This window comes from Protopterus annectens, chromosome 11.part0 (assembly GCF_019279795.1).
Source record: "Protopterus annectens isolate FY-2018-M chromosome 11.part0, PAN1.0, whole genome shotgun sequence".
Lineage (NCBI taxonomy): Eukaryota > Metazoa > Chordata > Ceratodontiformes > Protopteridae > Protopterus > Protopterus annectens.
The window spans coordinates 31,181,795-31,193,683 of NC_056745.1; the positions used below are offsets into that span (position 1 = coordinate 31,181,795).

The following is an 11,889-nucleotide window of genomic DNA, read 5'->3' on the forward strand; positions in this document are numbered from 1 at the left end:
GAAAATCCAAATCCCATCGAGCTACACGCTCGAGAGACTTGAACCTCAGCACTGAAATAAATAGGACATGCTGGAGGGACAGATTCATAACCCAGAGGCTCCCTACACTCTGGAATAAAATCCCAGTCCAGGTTAGGCAGAGTCCCTCATTGACTCTCTTCAAGAGGAATCTTGATGAGTGGATGGGAGATCGTAGGTTTACCCCGGGTATCACTTCTGTGTCACTGTTAGACAGAGGCACAGTATACTAACCTCGAAAAAGTTTTTATATACTTGTAACATATTAAATATATTAGGGATATTTTAAAGTAACTTAACAGATTCCTATGTCAAGGATCTGTAATACACAGGAAGTGTTTTAATATTTTAATATTTTAACAATTTAACAATAAGGTGATTGTTGGTTTATGTATAGTACTTTGATTTTAAATGTTATATGCTGAATCTGTGACAATGTATTTTCCCGTTTCTCTGCAATTTTTTGTATGCTTTTTAGCATAATTAGTAGGCGTGTATGAGTTCAATTATTAATTAACACGTTGTGATTAGAGGATGTATTTAAGCCTTTGTAAAACTGTGTTAATGTTTTCGTCTTCTGAGGAAGGAGGGTCACTGTATCTTCCGAAAGCGTGTTGCTCAAGTCATTTGAAGTTTTGTAAAAATAAAGTTCCTGTATTGGGTTCGGATTCCAGCTCATCTTTTCTTGTTTAGGTTTGCGACTTTTCTTGGTTTGGAGAGATACTAACCTCGAAAAAGGGCATAGCAAAATAAATTTAAAATGGGTGGCGAAAGCCAAACACATTCTGGCTAGGCTTATAAATGCCCTAGGGCAGATAGCCTAGTATGAACCTATGAACCTATATAACCCATATATCTAAGGCATATAACCCATATATCTAAGGCATGATATAACCCATATATCTAAGGCATTATATAACCCAGATATCTAAGGCATGATATAAGCCATATATCTAAGGCATATAACCCATATATCTAAGGCATGATATAACCCATATATCTAAGGCATGATATAACCCATATATCTAAGGCATATAACCCATATATCTAAGGCATATAACCCATATATCTAAGGCATGATATAACCCATATATCTAAGGCATGATATAAGCCATATATCTAAGGCATATAACCCATATATCTAAGGCATGATATAACCCATATATCAAAGGCTGCTACAGCAGTGATCAGTATGATGCACATCTGTAGAAGACACGTTTTCTTGTAACAGTGAAGCCACAAGGAACAACTTGGTAATTCAGTGCCTAACCACAGAACTTTTGTACTGTTTTTGTTTCAGTACACATGCGTGCTATTAATCAGTGCATTGTGCAGTTTTAGTGTACATTTACTCTTTCTGTGTTTACTTTAAATAAAAGTATGAGCAACATATTCTGTCATAATAAGTACTTGTTTTTAAGTTCACAGGTGGTTAAATGGCAGTGAGATTCAGTGTCAGAGGTCATCACGGAAACAGCATCTGAGTTCCATGTGTCCTATGGGTTCCACAGATAAAACACCTCATAAAGTGTGTGGCTCTTCTCATAGTGTAACCAGACGATATAAATATATGGAACATAACAGTGATTTTAGTTTGGAGAAGGATCTGAAAGTGCTTCTGGAAACTCAAGAGATTGAGAGAATGTACAAAGCGGATGAGTGTAAAACAGTTTCCACATTCCATTTTCAAAAACACTGGAAAGATTACATTGATGAGAAATTAAGGAGGGGGGACCATCCTCTGGATGTTGATAAATGTTCCAGAATATTTGAAGGAAGTAAAATGAAGGAGAAATGCAAAGATAGTTTGAAAACACATCAAAAAGCAAATGCTAAGGGGAAATTATTTCAGTGTGCCACATGTGGCAAGTGTTTCATAAGGATGAGTAGCCTTATCCAACATAAGAAAGTCCACGCTGGCATCAGTCCATTTAAGTGTGCCAAGTGTAACAAGTGCTTTTCACATAAGTTTTCCCTCACCATCCACAAAAGAACTCACACAGGGGAGAGACCATATAAATGTGTAACATGTGACAAAGCTTTTACAAAGAAAAGCAGCCTTACAGCCCATGAACAAATACACACTGGAATTAAACCATTTAAATGTGTCACTTGTGGTAAGAGATTTCTAGACAAACCCAAGCTTCAGAGACATATTAATTCTCACACAGGGGTGAAGCCATATAAGTGTGCAATATGTAATAAAATTTTGGACAGAAAGCTGCCCTTACAGTTCATGAGAGAATCCACACTGGAACTAGGCCCTATAAATGTGCCACATGTGGCAAGAGCTTCATACAGAAGAATGGCCTTATGATACATGAAACTACACATACTGGAACAAAGCCATATAAATGTGTAATATGTGGAAAAAATTATGCTTGGAAGCATTCCCTTGAAGCCCATGAAAAAGTACACACTGGAATTCAACCTTATAAATGCTCTTTGTGCGGCAAGAGTTTTGTACTAAAGAAAAGCTTTATATACCATGAGAATATCCATGTTGGAAGTAGACCATTTAAGTGTTCCATTTGTGGCAAGACTTATATATACAGACATGACCTTGCTGCGCATAAGATTGTCCACACTGGAGAAAAGCCTTACAGCTGTACAACATGTAGTAAGACTTTTATATGTAAAAGCAGCCTCAGAGTTCATGAAAAAATCCACAGTGGAGAAAAGCCTTACAGCTGTACAACATGTAGTAAGAGTTTTATATACAAACAAAGCCTCACAATTCATGAAAAAATCCACACTGGTGAAAAGCCGTATGAATGTGAAACATGTGGCAAGAGTTTCAGACGAAAACACCACCTTGAAATCCACAAGAAACTTCACACTGGACGTGAAGCCTTTAAATGCCCAGTATGTGGCAAAACATACACAGAAAAGTGTAATCTCAGAAGGCATGAGTTTGTCCACTCTGGGAAGAAGCCATATAAATGTGCATCATGTGATAAGAGTTTTTCACGGAAGGGCAACCTTAGGCACCATGAGAAACTCCACAGTGGGGAGAGAAAAATCCAAGGGCAAAACAACAAAATTGCCCCTTCTTAATAATTCAGTGAAACAGGTACCTAACAATTCAGCAGCATGACAAGATGTCATAACTAAAGACATTTTTCTAAATTAATTCATAGTAACTAAGTCAGAAAAATGAACTGAAAATTCAGACAAGGCTAGCCTGGCTCTGTCACACAGAGGATGTTCATCGTGCATACAGCTGCAGTCATAACAGATAGGTTTTCCTGCCGTCAGGCGGGTCCTTGGTCGGCCGAATTCCAAAGTCTAGGTCCAGCGTCGGTTGTCGTCACTTCTTCCCTGACGTCAGTGTGACAGGGGTATAAAATAACCAGCCGACGCCATTTTCTTCAGTCTTTCTTGCCACGTGGTGCCCGAAGCAGAAGCAGTTCGCAAGTGCCGGTCGGCCAGCTCCTGAGATTACGAATATTTTTCAACCGAAGACTTCTTGAAAGCTAAGTACCCGTTGAAACTTTTCTTGCCTCAGACCGATGTCAGACAAAGTTAATAATTGCATTTCATGTGGGAAGCAAATACCGCATAAGGATTTTCATTCCCTCTGTATACCTTGCTTAGGCCCAGACCACAACGTCTCAACCTGTCGTTTTTGTGCTACATTCAACAGACGCACTATTAAGCATTGGGCGGAGTTTGCCCAACACTATTTTGGCAAAAAGTTTAATTACAACATGTCGTCGGATACTCCGACTCCAATTTTGAGTAAACGACGTAAAGATAAGGACCGACATACGAAGTCCGCGACTTCTACCGACACCATGCTAAAGCCGACTACATGTGCTCCGGTTCTCAGCGAGGCACCTACACAGCCCCTGACTACCGATGACACTTCATTAGCGGTGTCTTCTGTGCCCGAGGTCACAGGCTCTTCGGCCCTCACCCCAGCTACAGATACCGAAGTCACTCTTGGCGGGGAAACTCAGAGTTCAGACAGGCCTGCCACCTCTCAAGGTGTTTTCAGGCCTTCTTCTTCTTTTTCCATTAAGGCTTACACTAAATCTAAAGCAGCCATGCATTCTAAAAGACAAGCTCCACAGGGCCCCTCTCAAGGCCCCATGCCTAAAAAGCAGATGCTCAAAATGGCTGAGGATTTGATTTCTCTTATCAGGGGTTCTCAACCCCCCTCGGACAAAAGGCCCAGAGTGGAGGAAGAATACCCTTCCTCGGACCAGGCCTCCATTACTTCAGAGCATTCTGATGACCAGGAACATTCTTACTCCCCTTTCGAAGATTCTGATGCAGAGGAGTCCATTCCCTCTGTCTCCCCCCATGAGGATTACTCTTTTGGGGAAACCTTGCATACCTTGAGGGAACACTTCCACTGGGAAGGCCAAGAGTACTCAGACTCCAAGAAAAGGCTCAGGGATTTCCTCTTGCTCCCTCAGCACAGGCCTCTGGCTATACCTCCTGTCTTAGACATACTAGATGATGTGTATTCAGAGGCCAGCCTTAACCCAGATTCTTTACCTCCAGCTCCAGTCAAGCCTGACAGGTATTACCGGGTTCCTGATTCACACCAATTCCTATACAAGAGCCATGCTGCTGACCCAGAAACTATTTCACAGGGTCTCAAGGGAATTAAGGCCTCCACTGCCAAAAATCCATTACCTTCAGAGAGGGATTCCAGAGCTTTAGAAAGGTGGGGGAAAAAGATATACACCTCGGCCACTTTAACCATGAGGGCATTAAACTGTCAGTTCCATATGTTAAAGTGTCAACAGTTTTTGTTATCTCAGTTGAAAAGCAAAATGTCACAACCTGAACAACCAGACTTGAAGGAGTTGCAGGATTTGTTGCATAGTGCAGAGCAAGTGGGTAAACATACCTTGCAATGTGGTTTTGATGCTTTAGAGGCCTCTTGTAGAGCTGCTGTTACAGGATCAGTCATACGTAGACATGCTTGGCTCAAAGAGCAAACCTTACCAGACCATGTCAAAGCTAAATTACTAGATGCACCTCTTCAAAAAGATGTATTGTTTGGTGTTAAAGCTGAGGAGGTATTAAAGAAAATGGAGGAAAAGGCAAAATCAATGCAAACAGTGAAAGATTTCCTACAGGTACAGCCACCACGTTTCAGTAGAAATTGGCCTTCAGAAAATTGGTCCTTTCCAGCCATGGACAGACCTCAAAGAGGTAGATACAGGCGCCCGAGAGGTAGAGGGCAATCTCAAGGATCATTTAGAGGCAGACAATGGCAAACACCTACACCAAGAGGGGGTAAGGATAGTTCACAGCCATTCAGAAAGCAGACCTAATGACTTTCCCCTTTGCATGCCAAGCAAGGCTCAAATGGCAGCACCTTTAGGTGGAAAACTGGCATTATTTTTGAAAAATTGGCATATTGTCACAAAAGACAAATGGATCCTGGACATTATAGACAGAGGCTACAGATTCCACTTTCATACCCTTTCAAAAATGAGAGGCATGCCAAACCTGCCACACAATCAAAGGGCAGAGGCACAAAAACAAATTTCAGATCTCATGGACATGAAAGCTATTCAAGAGGTACCTGCACAAGAACAGGGAGGTTTTTATTCCAGACTATTCCTGGTACCAAGGAAGGGCAAAGACTGGAGACTTATTTTGGACCTATCCATCCTAAACACATATTTACTCGTCAAACAACGAAAAAAGAACGCTGTAAAATCCAACCACCAACAACTACAGCAAACAGTCCGGGAATCAGCCACCACCTTGGAGCAGAAGTGTAGATGAAAATGGCTCACAATAAGGTACCAGATCCTCAAAGTAGTAAAATTTATTAACGCCACAAATAAAGATACACGTTTTCATCAATAAAGCGACTTCATCAGACAAAGTCCATACATAAAAGGATCACATATATATATATATATATATATATATATATATATATATACACCCATCATTAAAGCTGATTGAACAATTGATGGAATTAATTGCTCTCATTTAAAGCAACAACATTCCTAACATGGAAAAATTGTGTATTAAAAATATTTGGGGGTGTGCAAACAATATATATGTATATTCTATATTTACTCGTACCAAAGTTCAAGATGCTCACATTACAGCAGCTTCTTCCCATGCTGGGCAAGGAGTCTTGGCTGGTAACATTGGACCTCAAGGAGGCATACCTGCATGTCCCAATCAGACAAGATTGCAGAAGATTCCTCAGATTTCTTGCAGGTTCATCCCATTATCTATTCTCTGCATTGCCCTTTGGCTTATCTACTGCACCCAGAGTGTTCACGAAATGCCTGGCATCAGTAATTGCCTTTTGCAGACTTCAAGGGATACAAATATACCCATATCTGGACGACTGCCTGATCCAAGCAGACAGCAAACACACTCTTCTGAAACACCTGGCGTTTGTAATAATGTTGTTGAAATCTCTGGGATACACAGTCAACAAAAAGAAGTCAAGACTAATACCCTCTCAAACAATAATTTTCCTGGGTGCCAGCTTGGATACAAACACCCAGATGGCCCACCTCATGCCAGAGAAACAAGGGCAATTAACTCAATACTTCAGAAAACTGGCAACCTTCACCAGGCTGACTGCAAGGAAAATCCTGCAGGTTGTGGGATTCATGGCATCTTGCATCCTGCTAATCCCATGTGCAAAGCTGCATATGAGGAAACTTCAATGGTACCTAAAAAACTCATGGTCTCAACACAGCCACAGTTTGGAAGCAATCATACCACTGATTCCATGTCTTCAAAAGGAATTTCTGTGGTGGGCTCAAGCATGCCAAAGAAACATAGGTCTCCCATTCTGCAAGCCTCAAGCAAATCAAGTCATCACAACAGACGCCTCGGACTATGCCTGGGGGGCGCACATGACAGATCGGTGCATTCAGGGCAAATGGTCACAAAAAGAAAAGCACCTACACATCAATCAAAAGGAAATGCTAGCAGTAATAAATGCTATTATGGCTTTCAAAGACCTACTGCATCCAGGACAGCTATTGATAAGAACAGGCAACACCACAGTGATGTGGTACATAAACAAACAGGGAGGAGCTCATTTATATCCCCTGTGCAGACCAGCCATGTCCCTTTGGAACACGGCTCTGGAATTGCAAATCCAACTTCAAGCACAATTCCTGCCAGGGAAGGAGAACACACTGGCAGACAACCTGAGCAGAAATATGACGGATCCACACGAATGGAAGTTAGATCCTCAAGTTTTTATAATGATAATTCAAGCATGGGAAAGGCCAGACATAGATCTCTTTGCCACCCACAGGAATTACCAATGGACCTTTCATCCACAGGCCTGGAAAGTGGACGCACTCTCTTTCAGTTGGACAACAATGATGGTTTATGCCTTTCCACCTCTTCCACTGCTGGCCAAAGTTCTATTAAAAGCCAGAGCAGACAGACCAAAGATGATTCTCATTGCTCCAGACTGGCCAAGACAACATTGGTACCCACTCCTGCGGAGCCTGACGCATTCCCCACCATGAATCCTGCCTCTAATGCCTCTTCTACTGACTCAGCACAACTTCAAAACTCTTCACAGTCAGCTGAAAACACTCAATCTAGCCGCATGGAGGATTTCTTAAATTCACAGCAGACCCTACTCTCCAAGGAGGTGCAGGATGTCATTTTGGAGGCCAGAAGGCCTTCTACTAGAAAAGCCTACTCCGCAAAATGGAAACGGTTTTGTGTCTGGAATCAGAAAAAGGGTCAGAATCCTGGAATACTGAATTTACCTCAAATACTACAGTACCTAGCCGAGCTGCTAAGCAGCGGACTTTCATTCTCCTCCATCAAAATCCATGCCTCAGCCATTTCTGCAGAGTACAACACTGATCCTCCTTTATTCTCTCACCCTCTCTTAAGACAGTTCCTCAGAGGGGCTAAGAATATAAAACCCCCAAGGAAGCAACCAGTACCTGCTTGGGACCTCAATTTCATTCTATAAAAACTAACACTGCCTCCTTTTGAGCCAGCTACTTCAACAGATCTGCAATATTTGTCATGGAAAACAGCCTTCCTTCTAGCTATCACCTCAGCATGCAGGGTTTCAGAACTACACCATGGCTGTGCAGCCTTTCATCTTTTTCCATCAGGACAGAGTTTCCTTATAAACCAGTCCTTCATTTTTGCCAAAGGTAGTATCCAGGGTAGCCTTGAATCAGGCTATCCACTTACCTACCTTTTACCCTAATCCACAAAACAAAGGGGAGAGGCTACTACATTCCTTGGACATTCACAGACAGCTCCGTTATTATTTGGACAGAACAAAGCCTTTCAGAAAGTCAGAGCAACTCTTTGTGTCCTATGCTACAGGTGCTCAAGGGAAGCCTATTTCCAAACAGACAATCTCAAAATGGGTAGCCCACTGCATACATTTTTGTTACTATTTTCATGGTAAAACTGTACCTACAGGCATCAGATCTCACTCCACAAGGGCCACAGCTATCTCTGCAGCTTTCCTCAGGGGGGTTCCTACCAAAGATATTTTGGAAGCAGCCACTTGGAGTTCTGTACATACTTTCTCCAAGCACTATCACCTACCATTATATTCCAAAACTAGAGCGGGCTTTGCTACTGCAGTCTTGCAAGGCATCCTGGCTCCACCTAGTTTCACTTAGTGCCTACCACCCCTTTATTAGCTTTGGGATTCTACCCATCTGTTATGACTGCAGCTGTATGCACGATGAACATAGTACAGTTTTGTACCTACCATAAATGTAGATGTTCGAGTGCTAATACAGCTGCAGTCCAGGTTTCCCCCCCTCCTTCCCCTCTTGGGATAGGCCTTATGGCTAACACCTCCTCATACAACCTCATTGGGGTATTCTTTTATGGTGTATTTGCTTGCAACTACTGTTTTTTGATTATATTGCATTTGCTGTATTACATAAATTTATGTTTTGCCTTCCTTCTGGGGGCACCTGACATCTGGGGCAAGAAAAACTGAAGAAAATGGCGTTGGCTGGTTCTTTTATACCCTGTCGCACTGACATCAGGGAAGAAGCGACGACAACCGACACCGGACCTAGACTTTGGGATTCAGCTGACCGAGGACCCGCCTGATGGCAGGAAAACCCATCTGTTATGACTGCAGCTGTATTAGCACTCGAACATCTACATTTATGGTAGGTACAAAACTGTACTGTCAGAGCCCTCTCTGAGATACAGGTGTCTGGGGTTCAGTTAATGGCCCAAGTATTGGAGAAACCAGGCAGGGGGGTGCATAGAAGAGGCAGAGTTTGCACACACCTCCCAGGGGGAAGGTTGCCCATAGTTAATGGTACACAGGTTGGTGCAGTTTCCCACAGTGCAGATTGAAGAAACCACCAGTAATTGCTTTTAGGGAAGGGGCAGAACTGCTTGGAAAGAACTTTCCATGTGGAAGTGAAGAGATGTTTATTGGAGTCAGCCCACTGCACATCCCCTCTGGGCACTTCACCATGTGCATGCTCCCTACCCAGCACTTCACCATGTGCACGTCCTCTACCCAGCACTTTACCATGTGCACGTCCCCTGCCCAGCACTTCACCATCTGCACATCCTCTACCCAGCACTTCACCATATGCACATCCCCTGCCCGGTACTGCACCATGCGCAAGTCCCCCTCCAGCATTTAACTTTGTGCACATGCCCTCCCCAGCACTTCACCATGAGCACATCCGCTCCCCAGCATTTCACTGTGTGCATGTTCCCTCCCCAACACTTCACCTTTCCCACACCAGGAAAGTAGATTCCAAATCAGGCAACCAACCACTCTTGATGACTGTGTAAATGATGGCCTCTCCTGGTCAACCAGCACTCTGGTGAATGGGAGTGAACAGGCTGATTGGCCTTGAGGGGGGATGGTGATTGACAGTGAGGGTAAAAATGACAAAATGAAAGAAAAGAAAACTGTGACATCACCATGCAAAAAGAGTAGTAGTGGGACATGCAGGTCACAGAAGATCTACTCATATAGGAAGTAACGTGAGGGAACGTTTGATAGAGTTAATGTAAAATATTAGCTGCATTACTGTATTATGTGCTGGTGAAGGAGACAGAAGGTGCATGTGACTTAAAGCATCTGATGATTGATAAGGTAAATACAGTAACTGGAATCATTCATAAGGACCCAGATGACACATCAGACTTAACAGTATATATTGCTATGCAGCAAAGCTGTTAATTTGTAAAGTACTGTCAGAAAAAGATGACTGAAAGAAGAGAACATTTAGATATTCACCCTTTAAATTGTGATAAAAAACAATAAAGAGTTTTACAAAATCAGTACCAGAGACGTTTATTAAACAAAACAGATCTCTTACCATCCTATGATGTTAAAAACAGCACTATTAAAACAGATCAAGCTTTGGATTACACCTGGTCTAGGGTATTTGTGAAATGACTTTCTGATCATATTTGATTTATCTTTTCATGATGTAATGACCCTCCACCTCTGGGCCAGTACCAGTCTGACCACTGGCACCTGTGAGGAAAGGTCACTGAGAGGGTAACAGGTACACACAGTATTTCCAGATGTAGCTGTCTGCATCAAGTACAATTTCCCTTAAGAGCACACAGGGAACACACTCAGCCTGGGGTCTGGATGTCTCTGTCTGTCTCCCTCCAGGTCCCCAATAAGACTCCCCACTGGTACAGCTGTAAGGTTAGGTCCTCAGTCGAGTGTCCAAACCAAGTCCTCCAGCACCCTCTGTGTAAACTCAGTGCTTTGTGTCCCTGCCCCAAGTAGCTGACACACGCAGTCTTTAAGATTTGATTTTCACACACACACACACACACACACACACACACACACACACACACACACACACACACACCTGTGAAAGGCTGGCACAGGTTTACTAGCTATGCTTCCTTCTGCCCTTACCATAAGGTAGATTCACTGCCACAAGACACTCTACAGTCAGCTACTCTAAGGCCCTTAACAAAGAGTGTCCAATTATAGTGTGCAATATTAATATTAATACAAATGGTAGTAGTTCACCAAGATGGCTAGGCCTTCTGGAGTGTCCGCACAGTATTACCAAATAAATGTGAGTACTCTCAAAGGTTAATACTTAATAAAAAGGGACTAGCCACAATGAAAGTTTAGATCAGTGTGTTTGTGTATGTACCTTTAAGAAGCTATCCAAGGGCTTGCACAAGTGTATAAATACTGAGCATATGCAAGCCTGACTGCCATTTAGTAGTTAGCTCTTAAGATGTGAACATGTATGTGTGTAGGATCTGTGTTTTATTCAGTTCATTTATATTTTATGATGCTGCTATCCGTCCTGATGTGTTTTCTGTATAATAAAGCATCTACATGAAATACCTTGCCTACTTCATCTTCCATGTCTAGAGGACAAGCAACATAAATGTTTAAATATATTTAATACTAAATAGTAAAAGTACACAGAGTTCAAATCGCAGTAAATATTGAAAAGAATATTGAAGGGCAAACGGACAAAGAAAACAATATCTAAACTAAGCTTCACTATATTCCTGACTAAATCTAAGAGAATTTTACTGTTCCCTAGTTAAGTTACTTGGGCAAGACAAGATGAGATACGTGAGCAGTCTTTCTAGTCAGGCCCACAGCAGAATACCCTGTATATTCTGAGATTACTCCCTGTAAATTATAATATCCAAGATGACTTGCAGAATGACCTCATCTGGTCACCTGACTCTAGGTTCCCACAATATCTCCTTTTGAAGTTTAAGACAGGAATTTAGCAGACTGCTACAGTACATATTAGAGCTTTTGTGGCAATACCTGGAGGCATAAACATTTATAACACTCCCCCCCTTCTTTACAAAAGCTAACAGATAATGGCTGTACCCAGACCTACCAGCCCCAGGCCAACTCAGCACTGCAGGGGGCCGTTC

The 11,889-nt window shown here is 42.3% G+C and overlaps 1 protein-coding gene across 1 annotated transcript; it reads left to right on the forward strand.

Annotated features, from left to right (window-relative positions):
- Window positions 1–1,445: 1,445 nt before the first annotated feature.
- Window positions 1,446–2,335, forward strand: LOC122814899 (zinc finger protein 568-like). The gene has a single exon (XM_044087164.1). The coding sequence runs from the start codon at window positions 1,508–1,510 to the stop codon at window positions 2,333–2,335; it is 828 nt and encodes a 275-aa protein (XP_043943099.1). The 5' UTR covers window positions 1,446–1,507.
- The last annotated feature ends 9,554 nt before the right edge of the window (window positions 2,336–11,889 follow it).